Consider the following 23,963-nt stretch of genomic DNA (forward strand, 5'->3'; position numbering starts at 1 on the left):
ATGGCGCGGAGAGCAGGAGAGAGGGGATTGTGGTATTTTGCGCTTCGCCATGCAGGCGGCAAAACGCTGAAGGTCACTAAAGGTCGCGCGCAGGGAAACAACCAAGACCAAGTAAAAATGCGTTGCTTAGACGTTTGCCAGGCGAAGGTAGGCAAATGTGGCAGATAGGAATTGGCAATGAAGGGGGCGGTAGAGTGAATAAAAAAAGCAAGCAGATTAAAGTTTAAAAGTCGTAGATCGCACTTGATGAATCAATTAAGCAGCGGTTCGGCGGTTTTACGGCTTAATCAAGCAAATGCCAAGGTGTAAAGTCGCGCGCCGTAGGTCTTCCTTCACTGGGTAGTAGCGCCGGGATGGGTATGTGCGGTGGTAGTACGCAGGTTGGGGTACACGCGAATGTTTTTCACACAAAATGTTTCACTTAAAAAAATTAAAAAATTATCAAAGAGTTAAACCTAAAAATATATAATAAAATAATACAAAAAAAAAAAAATTAAGTAGTCTGCGGGCACACCGACCGATGAATGGCTGATAAGGAACGCTTCAGCATTTTTACGGGCGTGTGGACGGACTGCAACTGCAATTCGGAACTTGTTAGGCAAGCGCAACTGCGAGCGCGTGTGGAGCCCAAAAGCCACAACAGCAGCTTGATTATTGCTATATTCAGTGTTATTTTTTTCTTTTAAAAAAATTTTTACTCTTATTTAATTATTGCTAACTAAATTTCGCTTCGCTCAGCAAACGTATTTGTTTATTTAACTGTTATTTATTTCTTGTTTTTTTTTTTGCATATTTTTCATATCAGTTTTGCGATTACATATTCGCTTTTTAACTTTCTTCATTTTCATTTTCTTGCTTGCCGCTTATTCTTGTAGTTATTGTATTTATTGCAGCTGATTGTAAATTATTAATTTGAAGCTTGAAACGTGCGGGCGTTTATTTTTTAATTTTTATTTTTTTGCTTAACGTCTTTTGCTCGAACTTACTGCTCATTTTGTATTAACTGTAGTTGTTGTTTTAAAAATAGAAAAAAATATTTTTTTATTTAAATATTTCTTCTCAATAATGCACAAATTTTCACTTTTATTCAGCACTAATTTTTTTTTTGTCGATTCTTGATAATTCACTGTGTTTTAGGGTGGCCTGCTTTTGCCCAACTGACTGACTGACTGATCTGTCTGCCTGTCTTTATGAGACCCGTTCTACTCAGTCTCTTTTCAGGCGTTTCAACTTGTGGCGCTTTCCTTTTTGCTTAGAGAGACAACGTTGCTGTTCCGTACACGAGCGGCGAGAAACTGATTCCGTGGTGTGCCGTTCAACTGCAGCAAAGCGCGTATAGCCCGTCAGCTATGAGTCGACCTCCCCTTTTAGAGCGTATTATTATTTGGTCTTTTATTTTTTTCGTCGTCTTTTAATGTTCACTTTTATTTTGTTTCACATATAGTTATACATACTTTTATGTATGTATTGGTGCGTCGCTTTCTATCGAAATCGACTCGAATTCTTAAAGCGCATCAATTTTGTTGCTGCTTATTTGGATATTTCTGTTGATTTTGCATTTGCTACTTTTATTGCTGCTACGAACACTACTGCGGTGGGGGGGCTTATTTTGTATTTTGTATTTTTGTATTTACCACTCACTGTGTTCGCCCACATACGGTGCGTTGTTGGCGCTGGTTGTGATTGGATCAGTGCGCCGGGGTCCTCATCACGAGTGTATTGGAGTTTGGGGAGAATGTAGTGAGCGAAATTAGTTGTTGATGATGATGTTGATGTTGATAATGATGTTCAAGCGGCAGACAAGTACTCATTTTAGCACTCAACTAAAACATTTCTTAATCAGCGTTAAAAGTAAAGAGTATTTGACTTTAGTGGCGCACACGAGAGCGACGCTAATTTAAGAGACTACAAAGAGAAGACTAGCGCGGTATATAGTAAAAGAGATTTAAGAAGCAGGATGTCGAAAAAAAATTATTTATTTTTACAATAAGAAATGTATATACACTGGGCGATAAATGAAAGTGTACATCTTATTATAATAAAATATTCAAAATTACTATTTTCATTGAAAATTTTTTTGCATTAGTTTTTGATGCAAATATATACCATTCTAAACCATATAAATTAAAGTTTCACATTTTATATAAAGTTAACAAAAATTAAAAAAAAATGTCATACAAATTTCCAATCTTTTATTCAGAATTTATAGAAATTTTTCGAGTATTCAGTTTTGTAGCGCATTCAATTTGAGTCAAATGAAGTGCAAGTTTCAACCGGCTAAAAAAAGCGTTGATTTTTTAGAATTGTTTTTCTTTTTTTGGAGACTGCTTTTGCGGTTTGTTTTTATATATAACAAGTCCACTTTACAAAAACTGGCGTTAATTTTGTGAAATTTTTTAGCTAACGGTCTCTCGCATTCTATTTCATTCGAAATGCATGCTAATAGGGAAAAAAGTACAAAAATCCGCCACCAAAAAAATCTCAAAAATCAACCGTATCACGCAAACATTCATTCGTCATCGAACAACCATCATCAAACTCCTTCACTACAAAAAACGTTTCAAAATTTATCATAGAAAAGTTGATTTTTCGCTGGGGTTGGGATACTAAACCTGGTGTGAACAGTTTATAAATTTTGATGCTTTTTATTTTAGTAATATTAGACATATTAGACCTAAAGTCATAAATGTGTAGATACTACTACTAGAACTTAAAAATGTTGACTAATGGGCAGGTATGCCCTACCTCGAAACCCATCCTTTATCTTATTTGGCACTCCAACCATGGACGTAGCCAGAATGAAATTTAGGGGGTCGTATTATTAAGCTAGCATTTCAGGGTACTATTTATAGTACCCTTGGAAGTTAGTGGGGGTTGGTAGGTTCGAGCCGGGATGATTTAGATATTCATTCATTTTCAACAACTTAAATCGATAAAATTGCTTCAACCTCTCCTACCATAAAATAAATAATAAATAAATGGGTTTGAAACCCACTTTTTTATTTAAAGTGGCGTTTTTATTTTTTCTCTCTGACATCAGGATATATTTTAAAGGACTTTGTAATTTCAATGGTGTGATTAATTCCAAAAATTAATTAAAAAATCAATACAAAGTAGAATAAACATATGGGTAACAAATGAAAAGAAATTTCTTTAGAGTTTAAAAAAATAAAAAAATTTAGATTCACGAGTACCACTAGGTATTTTTTTAAGCTGATAACGTTAGAAGGACGAAATTCGAAACAAATAATTTGAAATTTCAAGGATAAAAAAAGGACATTTTCAATATGCATCAAAAATTTAATCTGATTAAATTCTACAGAATTTCCTCTTTAATTTTGTACCCATACTTCTTTTCTAAGCACATTTCACTGAAATGCTTAAATCATTTTTGAGTTACTGACGTCAAAGTGAAAATCTAAAAACAAAAGTATGCAATATTCGGCCCATGGTTTCGCGAATATATTGATTTTTATGTGTAAAATTTACTATCGCAGGAGCTAGACATTTATAAAAAATATTAATTATTAAATAATAAAACATATATAGCCAATACTGGTCAAGTTCAAATTACAAATCCCGAAAATCCCTGGATTATTTGCCAATCGTATTTCGTAATTTCATCTTCTTCAGCATATGTCGAGAGCAGTGCCTAGCGGTTTGCCCAAGCTGGATGGATACTATTCCCTTCACCCGTTCTAAAAACCTATCCCATTCCTCCGTCAGCTGCTCTACTGGCAGGTCCCCACACCTATCCAGGACCCTAGTAGCCGCATTCCTATTGTAGTAAGACTGCTTGGAGTTGCGGATATGCTTAGCCGAGGGGCGGACATGTGGTAGCAACCTGTCTTGAACTGCTGGGTATGTCAGTAGCAGCTCGCGGGTTTAACATTAAAGCAGGTGTCAGGGGATATTTTGGGGTCTGGTTCCCTTAGGTCGAGCTGACGCCGCAGCTCAAGCCATGAAATGATTGGAGGCCGGTCTGCCCAGGCCTCCGCTTCCAACCTGCCCGCCGCATTACTCATACCAGGACCAGCCCTGCTCTATATCCTGTCAATGTCGGTCTGACCAATGCCCTGTCCGCGGCTGTAACACTAGTCGGAGCCACCGCTGTAGGTTTTTTTGGAGCGTCGTCCTCATAATTTTCATAATTTTTTTATATTAGAAAATTAACTCATATTTTTGTACCACGAGTGTCGTTTGTCATTTGCACTGGTAAGGCTAGATGGAGTCGGAGGTCGCCAGGTACCCGGAGAATCCCGTTCGAGACTGGGCTAATTATTAATCTGGGCCCGGCTGAACATCAGCATAATATTCCTAAGTGGTTGCAATGAATAATTTCTCAACCTATAAAAGAAAATCTATTACAAATTTAAATTCACTTCGCCGCACAGCTGATTATTTTCGCTGCGGACCACCAAAGCCAATGCGCATGACCATACAACAGCCACCCACATCAATGGGAGCAACAATAACAACACGCACAAAACCACTTGAGAAAAGAAAAGTACAAATGAACCGAAATAAAACTAAATCAACACAGAGAAGCAAACCGCAAATCGGCGAAAAAATGCGATTCTCTCAAGTCGACATTGCACAGTGTAACGAGTGCGACCAAAAATAATAAAAATTAACGAATTCGGAAAAAATTGAATGCCAATCGACCTTAGATACTCGAGTATAATCAGACAGAATGTAAATATTTTTACCAAAATTTTGATTTGCACTTTTTTCGTTTTTGACATACGGTATTTGTATAAAATTTGTTACTGAATTAAGAATTAAGAATTTCTAATGGGTTGGCGGGGTGCTGTCATTTTTAATTATTATGCTTAAACTACTGTATACATACTTTATACGCCTGAAGTTCATAGCTTTTCCCCGTTGTTATTTCAAATATAAGCATAAAGTTCCAAACAATAAAAGTACATTTCCTGTTAGAGGGAAGTAAGTATGCACGATTGAAATAAATTAATTTATTTCCGCTGCAACTAGCGGCAACTCTTTGATTCGCAGCCATATTTTTGTAATACAACCTGCAATACAAAATCTCAACTTTGGCAGGTGGGCGTGGCAGTAGACCAACCTTAAACATTTTCATATATGTTAAAGAATCTTTCACAAATATAAGTCGGACTAAATTATGTATATAAAACGAATTTTTTTAATTTCCAGTTTTATAGAAGGTAGGCGTGTTCTTCATCAAATTTTGCTCAAATTTAAAATTTTTCCTACTATACACCTCTGTGCGAAATTTTTAATTGATCTGCGACCACCCCTTCTACTTTTGGCCACCCACAATATGGGGACGTTACACTGTGCGTCGCCGTCAACAACAGCCACCAGCGCCACAGTCACGTGTAGCTTTGGAGTAAGGGTGGGTAACTCAGCAAATTTATAGGAGTTGACTCAATGACTCCAACTTACTTTAAGGAGTCAGCTCATTCAACTAACTCATTTGACTCTTTGTATGTTACACTCATTCGTATCGTAGACTCGTTTTGAGGCATAGATGCGGTATAGCGGCCGTTGAGATAAAACAAAACTTTAAAGTGGGCGTGGTCAGCTCCTTTCTACTGATTTGAAAGGTGTAATTTTTTTTGTGTGCAAATTAATAGGGCGGTGCTAGGGGGAGGGTAAAGGTGGAATTATCAATATTTTCAAAAGCTTATATTTCGAAACCTATTGTACCGAATTTCAAAATGTGGATATGGTTGGAAAGGCAATTGATTTGATATGCACATCTTTATATATCTTACATACATACATATTTCGAGAAAAACTAAAAAAAAAACGAAATTATAAGAATTTGTGAGATTTGACATAACACCCGCAATACAAAATATATGTGGTTGTTGTTGTTGTATTCTTGCCACCACCTTGTATAAATTCGCCTAGCGAGAGAGTTATATGGACAAATATGAGCCACTATGATTCAATTGATTCATGTGAGCCCTACGGCATCAACTGAGTTACTGAGTTACATTTTTTTTGGACAGGGAGTCTGAGTTACCGATTCACTTATAGGAATCAACTCAATAACTCAACTCTGAGTTGAGTTACCCACCTCTACTTTGGAGCTTCGTTGCCGGTTCCGCATAAGCACGGCACCAGAGCAGCGCAGTATAATTTTCCAGCACAACAATAAAGCAACAACAGCAATGGGAAGAACTGGGGCGACAGCAGCGGTGGGTGCGAAAAACTAGCTGCCTTCATCGCCAGTTGCGTGTGCAGCGGGTCGTTGCAATACGTCCGTACTCAACGGCGAATATTCGTTTGTTCAGCGCTCAGTAACTTTAGTTCGTCGCTAGCTTTGCTCACAAACGGTTGAGCCTTGAGAAACGAGAAAATCAAATGAGGAATTTGCGCAGTGAAAACAGTAAAACGAGTGCTCGCGCCTAAAAGTGGCCAAAGGATATGTATATGTATTACTTACTATCAAGGCCTAAGCTGAAGCAAACGTGTTTGTGCGTGTGTTAAGGTGGCGTTTAATATAAGCGAATGTATGTGTGAGTGTGTGAGTGTCTTTGGCGAGGGTTAAGTTCACACGAATAAAAGGGGCGCAATTAAGAAAAATGTGTTGAAAATTTTATGAAAAGTGTTTAAGTTAATGATTTAAATAGCATATAAAGGAGCTTAGCGCCCAGTAAATAATTGATTTTGCATGGCAAATAAGAGTGCGAAAATGAGTGTGTGAAAAATTTTAGGCTGCGAAATGATTTACCTGAGTGATGAAGTAAAGGAATGTGAAATTAAAATTTTTTATTTTAAAAAAGCTTGGTACTAAATCTACTTTGCTAAAATGGTCACAAAATCAAATTTAAATAAGTGAAAATGCGATTTGTTCAAAGCACATAACGCAAAAATAGTATACACCCAGTGCAAATATTCAACTCAAGGTCTCGTCGTGAGTGGCCAAGTTGCAGCAACAGCAACAACAGCGCGCCCCTACCCCACAGTGAGCGCAGTCAAAGCTAAACGTGGCACACACCCACCACCACCACCGCCACCACCCCTTGGCCCCTCTCTAAGCACGACAACTGCACGCCAACAACAAGGCGTCCATTATGCGCCGTTCGCACACTCGCGAAAAGTTCACACAGTGGAAGTTAATTGACCTTCAACTGTAGCAAAAGCAGCATTGGTGACATAGTTACACAGCACAGCACTTCAATTGGAGTGCCCCTCATCCATCAGTTAAATGTCCGCATGTTAAGAAATTTTTAGTCTACAAAGTTTACATCAAAAAAGAGCAAATAAACGCTTTTACCTCAATCCTAAGCTTTAATTCGCCGACATCGATTATGTGCAACAGCAACAGCAATTATGGAAAACTCGCCGTCGAACTCAATTGAAAAGCAAATTGATAATTTCCTGGAACATTTCAAGCGCAGCGCCTCAAAGGCAATGGAGGCCGATTGGTGTGGCAGTGGTTCGGGCTCAGCCAGTGGTGGCAGCAATGCGTCCAGTGGTCTAGCTGCTGGTCTAGGTTTAGGCGGCGGTAACGGTGGTGGTGGCGGCGGTGGCGGCGCTGATGGACTCTGTAGTAGCATTTTTAGTGGTGTCACTGCAAATGGCAGTGCTGTCAATCAATCGCCGCTACATCAACCGCAACATCAGCCATTACAACATCCACTCTTGCAACGCACAAAAAGTCGTTCCAGTTGTTTGGATATATCCGATTTATCAGGTTAGTATGTGTGTATATTTATATATGTTTGGCACTAGTGCTGTATACCACTAATTGCATTTGATTGTAGAAAAAATTGTGTGGCTTAGGCTTCAAATGTTGTTAGTGTATCTAATTTAATTCAATTCGCTAATGTATGTATGTACATAGAAAGTATACCTTCGTGTTACTGCAGCGCTACATACTGACGTAAACGCTTAATCTTTGTGAACTGGAATATTTTCTAACAAATCCAAGCAGCTCGACATGTCACCACAGTGGCTTTTATATACTTTATCAAAAAAATTTCGTTGGGGCCTCCTTGCCTTTCCGGCTTCAAGTACTTCGAAATGGGCACTCTTGCTCTCACTCAAGGCCTTCTTGGTTCTACTAGTTATCGATGGGCAATGTGTCTATGCCTTCGTTACGAGAATTCGGAGGGTACTCCACGGATGATCACTGCTTCTGGCTTCAAGGAAGACTAGTTGCTCTACAAGCAATTCCTAAGGGAATACAATAAAATGTTATTAATAAGTGCATTGAAATAAGACATTCCTGGCGCGTTTTAAGGAAAAAGTTGTATGTGGATAGCAGGCGCGACTGAAGTAAAAATTGTTTATTTTGTGCACAATAAATAAAAATTATCTTACTCTTATTCTCAAAGTCAATCTCAATCTCAAGCTCAATCTCAATCTCAATCTCAATCTCAATATCCATCTCAATCTTAATCCGAATCTCAATAACAATCTTTACAAGTTGTCTGGATCCTCGCCTTAATCTTAATCATAGTCCCAGTCTTAAAGTTAATCTAAATCCTAATGTTAATCTTAGTCTTAATCTTAATCGTAATCTTAATATTAACCTCAATCTCAATCTTAGCCTCAAACTCAATCTGAACCTCCATCGAAATCTTAATCTAAAACTTAATTTTAAACTTAATATTTATCTTAGTCTAAATCGTAATTTTAATTTTAATCTAAATCTTAATTTTAATCTAATTTTAGCTTTAATTTTTATCTTAATCTTAGTCCTTACCTTGATCTTAGTTTTAGTCTTAATCCAAATCTTAAGCTTAGTCTTAATCTTAGTCTTAATATTAATCTTAATCCCAATCTTAATCTTATCCCAATCTTAATCTTATCCCAGTGTCAATCTTAGCGTCAACCTCAATTCCAATCTGAATATCCATGGACTATTAAGCTAGCATTTCAGTACTTCTCACTTCTAGGAAGAGGAAAATACTAATGGCAATGGGGCCGCTTTACACAGACCACATTCCTATAGGGGCACACTTGTGTAGGTAACAAACCTACAATAACATTTTCTTAAGCTGCTTGAGCTGTGTGGATAGCTTTCATTCATCTGGCAAGGGAACCTAAAAAGTCTTCTCGCATAAGCAACTTAATCCTTCTGCACAAGAACTTGCATATGTTCAAAGTAGGGTTGTTGCGAATATTCGCATTCGCATCCGCATCCACGGATGTTAGCTGTTAGATATTCCCATCCGCATTTGCATCCGCGCATATCTAAAATTCCACATTCGCAACATCCTTAGTTCAAAGCACAGATTACCCATAAGGAATTTAACTCTTTTAAACTCGTATTACCCTACGTAATTTTTAAATGCCTGGTGTCACCTTCAGCTCTTCAACTAACCCAATATTGACAACAAGACTTTATGACTTTGACATTCATATTGAGGAACAAATTGGCTGTTCATAAAAGCAGGCAAACGTATGAGCGCAGCTTAGTTCGCCTACAACGATGGAACATAAAAGAAAGTAGATTGCTGCCAAATTTGGACCACCTTTCATTGCCAAGAAACCGACTCTTCTATTCTAGAGTGGATGTTATGGTTCTTGATTTAATGGCGCTTTCGGTCTAGCAGCTTGAGATATCACAAATTTCCTAAAACGACTCAAATCTAGTTCGTTTCACTGGCATAAGCATTGCTGAATTTATCTCTCAGTTTTGAAGAGTGAAATTTTAGCGCGTACAGCCGCAGGGTTTTTCTAACTGTCGACCAAGCCATTTGCAAAGCAAAGACATTCTATAATATTCCAAACCTTTTTATCTTAGCCCCCATGAGTCACATTAGCCTAACTACTTCATTTAATAAGAAGTGCATAGTCTTTCGAATTGATTGAACTCAGCAAAAAAAATCTGTCCACTCGCTTAGCCACTAACATCTCCCAAGCTCAATTCCCTACTGGGCATCGACATAACCACAGCTCACAAGGTGTATAATAAGCTCAAAGGATAGCGGAAACAGCTTGGAGACGATTGTCTTCGTTAATCGCTAAAGTCGCACTGTCAGCTTAAAATACTGCTGCATTCTTTTGGTGTTGCCTTTTATTATTACTTTTCACATTTCGCTCTGTTTTTTTGTATGTCATTCGAGACCGTCAACAAGACGCCAAACGCAGCGTAGCAGCTGACATTCGAACGTCTTAAATGACTGCTGAGCTGCGCTGAGCAAGGCGCGCGAGTTGCGACCAGCCATTACAAATTGTGGGTGGCTTTTCAGTATTGATTTTATTTCTTTGAGTTTGAGAAAAAGTTTTCAGAGGCTATGGCAAACTTGGAGACATGCAAACGAAGAAATTAAGCAAGGGAGAAAGGAAGCAAAAAAAAACAAACTCCTACCAAAGGAGTGGCAGTAACTGGAAAGAGGATAGTTGAATTACAAAGTGGGTGTGGAAGAAGGTTGGTAGGATGGTATGTTGCTACGAAGGAGCGCAGGCGAGCCATTGACAACGTGTTATTGGCCTTTAGTGGCTATAATTAAGAACATTTAGCAGTGGTTTGTTTGCAGGCCAGCAAACAGAAAGGTGCTTGACTCTTGTTGAAGGCGAAATGGCACTGAATATACATACATACATAGGTACATATTGAATACATAGCTTAGACATGTGTGTAGATATGTAAAAAAGTCGCTTTATTTTCTTCTTTTTTTCTTTGTCCCCCCCTAGTTGACATGGTTTATTTGCTTTGCTTGGCGTGTGTGTGGGCGTAGGTAGTGCGTGTCTCTGGGTGGGTGGGCGACAGGGCGTATGAGTGCTTTTTCTGGCAATGCAATTAAACCAAAAAAATCAGACGCTCGCATTTTGTGCGCTTCACTTGCTCGTTGCATTCATTGCACGCTTTAGTGCTGCGCTACACTAACTGCCAACTCACTGCGCTCGTATTCTAGTTTTATTGTTGTTTTTATGATTGCAATTACAGCACTTGCTTGTACGTGCATTTTGGTACTAAATGCAAATCATCTTTCAAACGCGCATAAATTCTAGGGAGCTACTTTTTATTTTTGCGTGTGTATGTAGCAAAGTGTATTCTGAGTAACCAAAAAAGCGTTAAAAGCTTCAGTTTGAGTGTGTTCCCTGCAGGAAATGGAACTAGTTTGCAGCTAATTGTTAATTAACCAGCAATCGAGTAGTGGTAACTATTTATTAACTATTTCCTTTGGCCGTAACAAACTACTTTTGATGGGCGATGGCCGCAATATAGTGAGTATTGGTTTCCTCTGCATTAGATGTCAACCAACTTGTAGTTAACTACTTTTGGATATCAAATCTAAATAAAAAAGATTTTTTAAATTTTTTTATTTACTTTATTTTGCTTATTTTTTATAGGTTTTTTGTGCACATATTTGAATTCCATCAGACATAACATCAAAATGATAATATATATAAAATTTCGACCATTATTTTATTTGTCCTGAATGCGAAAAAGCATCTGCGAAGTGCAGCAAGAAAGTGTATTCAAAGTGATTTTTGTATGAGAATATTTAAATAGAAGCTAGTTCAAAGAAAACAAACTCCCAGAAACGTCTGCATGACTCCTGCGCGACTTTACAACTAACTTAAAGTTAGTTTTGTCATTGCTAATTAAATGTTAGTTATTTATCGAAATTCCGCAAAAAAGCTAACTTCAAGTTGGTTATTTTGATCAATTGATAATTTTTTTCTGCAGGGTTGGTACGAGTATTTATGTATGCTTATGTTGACGGCATCACAGCTGCATTTCAATGGGCGCTCATGCCGCATAGATATGTATCCATAAATGCACTCATACATATGTCCAAGTAAATATGAGTAACTAGTTTTACCTCGTTGCACTTGCTTTTCTTTCACCACGTGCAATTTTTTTCTACCATTTTTTTTTCTTTCTTAATCTCTGCTTTCGCCATCTGCTTTTGTTTTGCTTCATTTGTTTAGCTTCGTCTACCCCTTGTCGTTGGCTGCTTCTAATTTACGTGGCCTCGTAGCCACATAACTTCCCCCTTGCCACCCTTGTTGTGGGCGTCTTTTGTGGCATGCGGCGTTAGCATTTTACAACAGCTTTCCAAATGTTTCCGTTTCGGTTTGTTGCCTTCTTAAAGCATACTCGTACATACAGCAGTACATACCAAACATACTCACAATCTCTATAGTTTCCTCTTTATAATTTTTGCTATCTCCCTTTTCATATGATCGCCCCATTTGGTTGCCTTTGTAGTGCTTACAATGCTTTCAAAGCATTTACGTCGGCTATAATTTCTTAAACGACCTTGAGTATTGAAACTAGCAAATATGAAAAATCTACGAGTAATCTGCTTCTTTACGAGCATACTTGATGTTTTGTCCATTATCACACACCTGCAAAGTACAAAAATTAAATTTAGAAATCACTTGAAGTAGAGTAAGTAAAACTTGCGTTTGACACTTAATATCGTTGGCTGAGTGGAAGATCGACCTGTGTATCTCGGCAACTGGTTCGAAAACGCCCTACTAAAAATTTCATTGAAAAACGCCCTATCTTAGAATTTGGTTGAAGAAGGCCTTATCTCAAAAATGTTCTATCTCCGTTCTCACTCTAATTCCGAAATAGGGCGTTCTTCGACCATTAATCTTCCACTCAGCGGTCGATATGTACTAGATTGCCATAACACGCTTCGCTGAGTGTATGCAAATTCTTCGTGCTAGATTAGGTGTAATTTATTTCAATAAAACTAAACATATGCTCTTATAAGTACTATGTTTATGCGTAGGCCAATTCAAGAAATCATTTCAAAAATTTGATTAGAATCTCGGTGCATAAAAACACCATTTCGTGTATAATTGAATTCATGAATTGTTTTTTATGTACTCATTTACTACTCAAATTCATGAAATGATTTCGTGAATTCGCCTACGCATAAACGTATTTAATATGAAGCTCATAGAATAGTTTCAGATTTCTGTTAACCTTCTTAAAAATATTTTCAAACTAAACTTTTCTTAAACATTTTTCTTGTGTACATTTCCAATTAACTTATTCCATGAACTGAAACCCAATTTGAATTTTTAAACAGGTGGTTACTGCCCTAGATTAAGTTTACAAATTAAGCCTTTTCAACTCATTGAAATTTTTATATAGTTTTAACATAACTTTTTAAACAGGTGGCAACCTTCTTGAACATCTTTCGTCCGACACCCATATTTTGATACATATGTACATAATCCCATAATTCAAGGTAAATTTTATTTTTCAAACAGATGGCAACCCTGCTGCATGTAGCTTAGAAATAAAGCCTTTTTAAAACCATTTCGATTGATCTCCATATTATAGTATTTCATTTAAAGTATTAACAGGTGGCACCTCTCTTCAAACACTTCAGTAAATTTTACAAGTTCAAACCAAAGGTCTCTTTGCGTTTGACACTTTAGCTTGTGTACAATTTAATTAAATATGACTTTTCGGACAGGTGGCAACGCTCTTAAAAAATTTCGAACTGCAACCTTTTTACACATCTTTCGTTAGACACCTATCTTGTGATACAAATTCTAATTATTTAACTCCCTTAATTATACAAAACTTTTATTTTTTAAATAGGTGGCAACATTGCTATACTATGTAGAATTAGTCCTTTTCAAAACTATTTCGATTAACATCCATAATGTGATAATTAATTGAAATTAATTTAATTTAATTTTCAAACAGGTGGCAACCCGTTTACAACACTTCGCTTTCGTACCAATCGTTCATTGAGACCCATATCTTATGGCGTTTTCTTTTCAACCGAAAAATGTTGCCTTCTCAGTGCCCTCTACGCATAAACACTAAGAAGAGGGCGACGAGAAGGCAACTTTTTTTGTAGAAATGAAATCGCCATTAATTTTTTGATATACATGTGTAGGTACATATATACATACATAGTCTGGCACCTGCTAGTCAATCGAAAAGTTTATGCCGCACTTATTATTTTCATGCCTACCTGAAGATTTAGGTTGTAGGCTATAAAAAGTCAAACAAGCTTTATATTTCGAGTACACATCAATCCGGAGCCAAAATTATAACTGAATGCTCTTCGTAAATCTCTAAATTTATGCACATTTGCAAAATGCAGAAAAAATCCAACCATAAAAAAGTGCACCCATAATATGCCAAGAACTACGTCAATGATGAGTTCGCTCCTAAACTTCCAAGCGTATAAAATTAAATACATTAGCCGTGGAGATTTCGCAATTAATTTCGTACACAAACCTCATGCAAGCTATTCACTTTGCTACATTCACCTGAGAGGCAGCCAGCCAACTGCCAAGTGAAGATACCTCGAATCTACTGAAGGCATCAAACAGCAAGGAAAGCAAAATACAAAAAATACAACAAAAAATTACTGCTTCTAAAAATATGCGGCGACTTTTGAATTAAGTTTTGCAGATACTCCATCTCATACTTATGTAGATAGCTACTTAAGTAGGATTGCGGAAATGCACATCGAACACGCAATCTTTTTTTGGGTAAACAAAGTCATTGCGGCGCGCCGCTTCTGCTTTTCTTGTGAAGTCAAAATGCCAGCAGGCGGAAAATTTTGGCAGCTACTGCCAACTTTAAGAGCTAAATGCGATGATGAAAAATGGCCGATGTGCTAGGGGAATGTAAAAGGGACGAGGAAATTAAATGGCAGCAACAATGAACGGCAGCGAAGTATGTAATACAGCAAATTTATGTTCGCTTCATTTCGTAAATGTTTTTGGCCTATAAATGTCAGACGAAGTGAATTGGTTTTTTAGTTTTTATTTTTGCTATTCATGCTGGAAATGACTTTGGTTGTACTATAGACACAAAATCCAAATGAATATTAAAACATTAACTAGAGCAAATAAATTGCTGATGAGTGGAGACAATGCGACAATGTATTTGGTGAAATGTGCAATGGTATTTTAAAGTAATTTTGGTATGAGGTTTACAGATTGGAGAAAAAAAGGATAGCTATGATTTGTGTACTTAAAAATGTAAAAATTTAGAAATATCATATTAAAGAGATATTAAAAAAAAAAAATTTACAAAACGAAAACCTGTGAAGAAAACTCATTTCCGATATGCCCAAAATATTTCTATAATTATCAGGGCTAAGAACTTATTTTTGTAGTAGTATACAAGCTTTTTTTAAATCCTTATCAAAAGCTCTTCAATGGCAGCACGATGAGCGAAGAGAAGCACTTCAGCTTTCCAAATTCATTTTCGAACCTCCGAAATGGTTTTGACAGTCAGGCCGTACTCAGGCTCCTCTGTCCCATAAAATCAAATAGTCACACTCACCATCAGTGATGAATTTACGCCTTTCGTGCATACGAATCCCTGCTTAAGAGACATACTGAACGTTCAGTTAATCTGAAAATATACATAGCTGCTATCCGTGCTTTCAAATTGGAAACCCATGCGTCCACAGTGCATTTCTAAATAGGCCTTCGTTTTATACAAATGTACTGGCCTCGCAAAGTATTTCACTAAAGACGTGGACCCACCACAAGCCTCAGGTGAAATTTACAAACCACTGTCATTGGAATCGGAATAGAAAGCCCTATGAGAGGCAGATAAATTATAGTTCTTACTGAGGGGTCAAAGATGGAAGACTGAATATAGGCAGGAGTTTTAATTGAAAAACAAAAATAAATTCTCAAATACCTCATGTAAAGTGGGAACACATTTTCTCAAAATGGCAGGCGGCGATTTAGACACCATTCTGATTATCGATTAGACTTCAACTAATCGATGACCACTGGAAAAAAATGGTCTTAATTGGAAATGAAGTTGGTGAATGACAAGCGAGATGCGACTCGGTACAAAATACTCTGGACATGGGGGCCCTACTGATAGAAATCAAAAGGAGGAATAACACTCCAATAGAAAGCAGAGTTGGAGGAAATAGGTTCGTGGAGAATAACCAGACAGAACTGAGATATCTATAGCTCGCATAAAAACCAAAGCTCTGTTAAGAATGATTAAGGGAAGTATTTAAAAGATTACGACCGTCTGTTTTGCCATAGCCAAAAGAAACCAAACGAGATGGAGACAATTGAAAATTTCCAATGCGTATGCCACTCTTATTTGACCATTCCTACAAAATATTTTTGAAAGCGGTCGCCTGTCTCTAAAAGCTTTTTTATACGCCGATTGGGTGTGGTTTTTAATGAACTATAGCAAAATGACAGTACGAGTAGAGGGATCAACTTTCATTATGTAAATAACTTCATTAATCATGAATTTATTAATAGCCAGCAAATCAACGCCTGCCAATACTAATAGCGAAATATACCTCCAACTGGATCAGTATACACGTTACTATTTAATTAGCTAAAGGTTTTGTAGGCGGCCACTTCAAAGGCTAACGAAGTGTAGGAATTTTGCATGAAAAAGCTACATAAGTAGTTATTCACAATCATACAACGCTTGTAAACATCCATTCTCTTGTATGTGCATATTTACAAGCTTCTATGGAAAAACAGAAAACACAATGCGCCTAATAGTCGCGTTGGAAAACTTTGAATTTTGAAGATAAAAACCTAGCGTTCCTTCTATTGGCAGTCGATGAGATTGCAATGTACGACTGCAGCCATTATGGCTCCACTTGCCGCACAATGGAGCATTTGTATTTGCGTTGTGCCCCAGTTAGCTGTAAGTTTTATCATTTTGCATTACATTTGGTTTGTTCTGGCGGCAGGAGCAAATGCATAAACACAAAAAACCATTTAACTGATATGAGCTAAAATCAAATGAAGCACGGCCCAGCTGGTCCAGATTTGCATCTTTACATATACATATATGTATGCACTAGGGATGTTAATTTTTCGGCTTTTTCCGATCCCGGGATCCCAGGACTAGTCCCGGGATTTAGATATTCATTACTTTTCAACAACTTGAATTGAAAAAATTGCTTCTAAATATACTGTTTGAGAAGCCTCCTACCATCAAATAAATAATAAATAAATGGGTTTGAAACCTCCTTTTTTATTTAAAGTGACGTTTTTATTTTTTCTCTCTGACCGCAGGATTTATTTTGAAGGACTTTGTAATTTCAAAGATATGATTAATTCCAAAAATTGTTAAAAAAAATGCAATGCAATGTAGAATAAAAATATGGGTAACAAATGCAGTAGGAAATTTCTTTAGAATTAAAAAATTTAAATTTTTTGTATCCACAAGGACGAATATTTAGGTAATTTTTAAGCTAACAAAGTGAGAAGAACGAAATTCGAGGAAGTTATCGAGTTTATACAAACCCTTAACATATAATTTTTTTCAAAAACAAATATTGCGAAATTTCAAGGATAAAATTTTAAAATGACATTTTCAATATTTACCAGCCCTGCTGCACTAGAAACTTAAATCTGCTTAAATTCTACAGGATTTCCTCATTAATTTTATAACCATACTTCTTCTTTAAGCACATTTCTCTGAATTTTTTAAATCATTTTTGAATTACTGACGTCAGAGTGAAAAACTAAAAACACAATTTTACTATATTTGGCCCATGGTTTCGGGAATATATTGATATTTGTGTTTAAAATTTACTATCGCTTGGTGTTATATGTATAATGAGCTAGACATTGAAAAACAAATATTAATTATTAAATAAAAAAGAAATATAGTCAATACTGGTCAAGAATGGGAGTTTCTATTACTGCCATCAGTGCAAATTACAAATCCCGAAACTCCCGAGACTACTTGCCAAGATTCCCGGTATTTTCGATACCTTAAAAAGTCCGGGATTCCTAGTATGCACCAATTCATGCATACATACAAAAGCTCCTGTTTACACATACATTCTCTTCAATGCATTTAGTTGCAATGGCACATTTCTTCAGTCAGACTTTTATGCGTTTTTATTTTTGTAATTTTTTTTCTTACATAGCGCGCTAACGCAGACTGAGTGGCGTCACTGAAAAGGGCAAAGCACTATGTAGCACCACACTAACTGTCGGAAATGGATACGCGGTTTTCATGTAGTGGGTGTTTGGTGTTTACAAAATTGGGTGGTTGACTGTTGACTGGGAATAATAAGTGCGCTTGCAAATCTACCTCTAGGTACATATATATATATATATGTATGTATGTAAATGAGTCATGCTTTTCTTAAGCTTTATGATTTTTTTTGTTTTACCTATTTGTTCCTACCTGTGTTCACTGGCTTTGAATGCCATTCATGAATGAGGCCGCTTATGGTTTTAGATGGGTATACATATGCACCTCCTTTTATCCGACTATGTAGCTTAGAGTGTATAGAGTCGGCTGAGTTATGACTCATTCAAGGATGCATCATCATACACTTGAATGCATCAACATAAACAAGAACACTGCAACATAATTACATTTATATGTAGATAAGTAATATATGTATGTATGTATTAAGATGTGAACATATGCATATATGAATGGGTAAATAAGCTTCTGCATCGCGTCCTGATTCGCTTTATTAGACATAGTCAAGGAGTTGTGGCGACGCTAAGTGGACTCCTGGTAATTATGCGCTATTCATTTTTACTAAGCCGTCCACTGCGGCGGGCAGAAGCCTTGTTTTGCATAAACCCTACCTATGGAAAAACATAATGGGCTAACAGCGCCAGCTAATTATCATTCCGAAAACTTTTTTCGTTCTCCGATGATCCAGGAATTAAGTAATTGGTTTCTCTGCTGAAATGAAAGTCCTTGACCGGACTCATATAAATCTGGGTCGTTCCGGTTATGTAGATCCTACTAGCTTTTGCTGGGGTCTTATTTTGAGTCCCTTTTAATGAATAACCCTTCCCTGATCTTATTTGGCACCAACACTTTGTCGGTTTGGTTCGAGACAAAAAAACATCACCATTTTTCCGGCTACAGGACCCCCTATCTTTTGCTTTCGTTGTTCGAGAAAAAAATCATTATAGCACACTTTTTGTTGTAGCAGTTGTGCTCAACTCCCCAGACGTATCGTCATATATCTTCAAGAGTGAGTCCGACAAAGCGGGCTTCCTGTTTCCGGGTCGTCGAGCTTCGGCGTTCTAGACGAGTCTAGCCAATTCTTATCTAATATTCCACGTGGAACTGCATCGTTAGTAGCGTATTGCGTATCTTTCACCGACAGAGCTGCGATTAGGCAATTTTGTAGATTTCTTCATTGCAAGTCGCTCGTTCCTGTCCACCACACTGGAGCTGTGTTTATTGTCATCGACCTGCAAATCTCTTTGAAGGCTCTCCAGGTTCATTCAGCGCATTTTTTGCGTGGTTTTGTTGTTCATGTGATTAAGAAGTTAGTATAATCTGTCAATAAATATTCTTGCCGATGACCATTTAGTTTTGCATAAAATATTACATTCACTCGAAAGTCCCCAATCTCAATCAAGTATCTCTATCAACTTTTTAAGAGCAATATGAAAAACGTGATGTAAAGATTTGTGTACATGTGATCTTCCGTCTTCCTCTAACTTATGGCCTTATTTAATGGTCTCTTTTTAACCAACGCAAAATTTGCAAATGTGTTAGGAAGATAAATGAGAATGTGTTAGTTTCCATCACACAATTATTGTAGGGAAGGATCCTACAATCAATTTCAGCATAGTTCCATGCAATTATTAAATAGTAAACATACACATCGCTAGCTTAGAGTGAAAAAGTGATAAATCCACTTTTTATGAAAACTCATATTTTGATACAGAAGGCTGGAAAAATTAAAAATGCATTGTTTCGAAAAGGATAAAGGTACTTGTTTCATTTTTTTCGTTTATATTCAATGAAAGGCAAATTTGCGAATTTCAAAATAGTACGAAATATTTTAATAACGATCGAGTCCCTCTGATTTATATATAGTTTTGCTTTTCTTTAAACAGCCAAAATTGTTTGTATTCAAAGTCTTGCGAAATACTTGAAGAAAATGGCTATGAAAGAAGTTTCTTTCCTCTCCTTCGTACCGAAGTAAGTTAAACAGTTTTCAATCAAATGTTTCCTTAAAATCTATTACAATTCTGCCATTAACATTTCTGTACGTAACATAGATGCAGCTATTTACAGACATGCACATATAGATGCATCTGTCAGATAGACCAGCTGTTAATCGTAGTAAATACAAAAACCAGAAACCGACAAACGTACAAACACACATGCGTATGTACATACGTACATACATAAAAAATTCTGTGGATTCTTCCATTTAACAAACAAATTTTCAATGCCGGCATCAACTCAGCCTGCATTCTTTAGCAGAGAGTACATAAGAGGGCAAATTATAACAAGAGCGCACTCGCATGCACCACTACCAGAGAGAGAAAGTTAAATGTCAAAATTTTATTTGCTGCTGCGATTCGAACGAACGCCATGCCATACACAAAGTGAATTTCACGGCTGTGACATCTGCATATTTTCCGAGATTTTTACTAAAAGAAATTTTGTTATTTGGTTATTTTTGATTACAAAAATATGTAGTAAAACGAAATCATTTTGTGGCAATTAAGTGAATTAAGTGTGAATACAAAAGAATTAAGTGAAAACGGAAGTTCCTATTCAATAAACCACAACTAGTAGATATTCCTCAGCAAGCAAGTGTCGGTGATAGAACGTATTGGCGACATACATACATACATACGAGTGCATATAAACTCATAAATTTTAAGTGCGTAAGTAGACAAAGTGTGATAAAAATTGTTTTTCCACCTCCTCCTTATTTTTAATATTTATCAATTTTCCATTGAGAATTTAATATTTAGTGCGAGTGATAGTCGTGTCTCATTTGTGAAGTTCAAGCTGTCGTATATGTGCATATTTAAGCTCGGAACACTTTGACGACTGCAACTTCACGACGTAACGACAGCGACATCATTTTGTCGACAAATGTCGCCTTGAAGCCAGCTTCTTAAACATTTTGAAGACCTCAGCGACATAGCAAACAGCTGGTTTTAAAGTTTGACATTTTGGTATATTTATTTCACAAATTGTGTATTTTTATTTAAGTAAATAAGAAAAACATGAACAATCAAGAATATGTGATGAATTTTGCGACAATTTAATTTTGCAGCACTACATCTACTCATTGTCGCCGGCAAAATTAGAAATAGATTTAATTTGGCGACGTCGACAATTGCAGTCCTGCAGCCAAGATGTCGTGCTGTCGTCAAAATAATTGTGTCCGTAAGAACGTGTGTATTTAAAATTTGACAGATGCTGCTTGTCGCTTGCTGTCGTCAAAGTGTTCCGAGCTTTAGGAAGCTGCACAGTTCAGCAGCGTGGAGTGGGATGAGCACAGTGTTGCCAGGTTGTTGAACATAGAAATCGTCAAAATGGCTCTCGAAAATCGTCCTTTGTATTGAAAAATCGTCAACACACAAAATATTAAAATGAAGTGTTTGGAAAACTTTTGGCAACTGATTCTTATAAGAAGAAAATAAATATAGAAATCTTTTTCGAATTATTAAAATTCACATTACCTATAATTGAAACATGTTTAATTGCATTTAGATAAATAACATACATATTATCTAATTTACTAAGATGATAAAAAAATTGCCCGCTAAAAATATTTCTTTAACCCTTGTGTGTTGGGGGTACTTGGGTACATAAAAGTGGATGTCCATATTTCCTTTTCCTCTTTATTGAATTTTTTTTAGTCATTGCATATAAATGGTGAAGGAAATCCTTTCCAAAAAACCTTAGAACTCAAAACACAGGCCTGAAATAAGAAGTTTGTTTTTTTCCTTAGATTTCATATATAAACATCTTTTAATTTGGGTTAAAGGTTTTTGCGTTATAGGGATAAAAACCCAATAATTATCTGGAAAAGTTAAAAAAAATCAAAAAATCGCCACTAAAACAACTGGCAATAAAAAACTGCACGCAATGACAAAATCGTAATTTGCTTGTCGTAATCGTCAAATCGTCAAGACGGTTAAAAATCAACCTGGCAACACTGGATGGTCAACTGGCGGATATCAGTTGAAGTGGAGATTGTGTGATTGTTTGTGTATTTATGTATAGTTGCTTTTGCGGGTGGTTGGCTCGTTATTGATTTTGTCTGTCTGCTCAGTTCAGCATATGCCACAGCGTAGTATCAGCTGGGCGGGGGTATATCGCTGCTGTTTTTCCATTATGTTTATCTTCAGCTTTGCTACATTAGTTGAGAGCAGTGATAACACTTAACGCTGTATACTTGTTCGTTTAAATATGTAGTTTATTAAAAATCTCCATGTATGATTGTGCGGTGGCGGGCAACCAAATAGGTACGCGACTTTTAAACAAGTATCGGCTAATTTTATTTGGTTTATTACACGCTTTTTTAATGTTTATTATTCTTTTATAAAAGCATTACATATTTTTTTTAGAGCATAGCCAAATTTCAGGTTTTTTAAAAGATTTGTAAAAGTTCGAGCAATCATTATTTATTAAAATTTAAAACTTCATAGTGAGCCCATTAAATTTTAGTTTTAAAGTGCAAGTTTTAAGTACCGCGGATTTTTGACAATATTTTTCCCTATAACATACCTACTTTATATGGAGTTTTCTTGCATACACCGTTCATGACACCATCAACAAAAAAAATTGCCAAAAATCTAGGTTAGGTCCTAGCTACTTCAAACGTGCTCGTTATTAAATAAAAAATTAATGGACTAGAAAGCTCTAGTCCGCTACGGCCGCTGTGGTGTAGTGGTAAGCAGTGCGTGCTTTCACTCATCAGCACCTGGGTTCAAGCCCTGGTCAAAGCAACATCGCATAAAAATATAGAAATAGGTTTTTTCTTAACAGCGGTCGTCCCTCGGTAGGCAATGGCAAACCTCCGAGTGTATTTCTGCCATGAAAAACAGCTTCTCATAAAAATACAATCGCCGTTCGGAGTCTTCGTAAAACTGTAGGTCCCTTCGCTTTGTGTGACAACATCAAGGCGCACGCCACAAGTCGGAGGAGAAGCTCATCCAGACACTAACATATGTGAGGCGCCAATCTATTATTATTATTATTATTATACCTACTAAAGAATGGACACGAAAAAAACTAGTCAATTTTGTTTACTCATCACTTGCGTGAAACTGACTTTAAATAAAAAGTAGGTATACACATTCATAGGGTATGTTGTCGTTGTCGACATCTATTTTTTCTACTTTTTGTAACTTCTATGTACTCTTTAAAATGTGTGCGGCCAAGTGTGAGCTTTCGGAGAAAATTTTGTGTAAAAAGCATGAAAAAGTATGTGTGAACGAGGAAACATACCTCGAAGCAGCCTTTAAGCAGATTCGGGGCGCTGAGTTTTATAATGCAACGAAGACAAATGGAGTCCAAGATGTCTTCAAGCTAAAAATACTGGACAAGTTCCTTCTGTGGATATTTTGTCTCTTTGAGAGCGAATGCTGCTAAGTTCTCAGAATTTTTGCTGCTGGATAATTTTGCCTTGAGAATACGAGTACCAAGGCGAATTTATACAAGATGGTGTTACTGGCGAATTTAGATTTTTGCCGCGGTACTTCTTAATGTCAAAATCATGTGTTTGTTGTAATATGAATTCGCCTTATTTACGAAGTACCGCGGCGAAAATCTAAATTCGCCTATAACACCACCTTGTATATATTCGCCTTGACGAGTACATACCTGAAAAAACGAATCAGTACGTACCGAGGTGGACTGCATTTGGATTATTCCTTAGATACATATTTACGCCTAAAGATATTCACGGATCGGTCCGATTAGAATTTTAAAGTTGGAAGAGCTGCAGCAATCAGGGGTCTAGGATAGCTTAAGGTACGACTGAAACTGATTAGAGTATGCCTAACCCCTCACTTAAGCGTTTTGGATTACTTTCAAATTAGGTTTTTGACGGCTCAGCGATCACCAAGCGAAAACCTCGACATTCTAAATTGCATAGTTCTTTTGGTCGTTAAACGATCGAAGGCGGTCAAGGGCGCTTTATTCAGCTGGTTAAGCGCCAAGTCTCTATTCAGTGAGGAGTTCTAACCAAGCACTGTTCAATAGGAACACTCGAGGTAAGGTTTAATATCTTTTAGGACCCCTGATGCCATAGCTCTTAGGAGATTGG

At 36.8% G+C, this 23,963-nt stretch overlaps 3 protein-coding genes across 3 annotated transcripts in view; 1 reads left to right on the forward strand and 2 right to left on the reverse strand.

Annotated features, from left to right (window-relative positions):
• Positions 1-1,069, reverse strand: part of LOC118743207 — a 32,754-nt gene extending 31,685 nt beyond the window's left edge. The window contains exon 1 of the mRNA XM_036475764.1: positions 987-1,069. Coding sequence (XP_036331657.1) covers positions 987-993 — 7 coding nt within the window. The 5' untranslated portion in view covers positions 994-1,069. The remainder of the gene's footprint in view (positions 1-986) is intronic.
• LOC118743208 (mediator of RNA polymerase II transcription subunit 15) overlaps positions 1-1,075 on the reverse strand; it is a 29,928-nt gene extending 28,853 nt beyond the window's left edge. Inside the window, 1 exon segment of the mRNA XM_036475765.1 lies at positions 987-1,075. Coding sequence (XP_036331658.1) covers positions 987-993 — 7 coding nt within the window. The 5' untranslated portion in view covers positions 994-1,075.
• Positions 1,076-6,280: 5,205 nt separating this feature from the next.
• LOC118743925 (guanine nucleotide exchange factor DBS-like) overlaps positions 6,281-23,963 on the forward strand; it is a 107,914-nt gene continuing 90,231 nt past the window's right edge. Inside the window, exon 1 of the mRNA XM_036476685.1 lies at positions 6,281-7,690. Within this exon, the coding sequence (XP_036332578.1) occupies positions 7,327-7,690 (364 nt within the window). The 5' untranslated portion in view covers positions 6,281-7,326. The remainder of the gene's footprint in view (positions 7,691-23,963) is intronic.

Source organism: Rhagoletis pomonella, unplaced genomic scaffold (genome assembly GCF_013731165.1).
Source record: "Rhagoletis pomonella isolate Grant_MI unplaced genomic scaffold, Rhpom_1.0 Rhpom_scaffold_00007, whole genome shotgun sequence".
NCBI lineage: Eukaryota > Metazoa > Arthropoda > Insecta > Diptera > Tephritidae > Rhagoletis > Rhagoletis pomonella.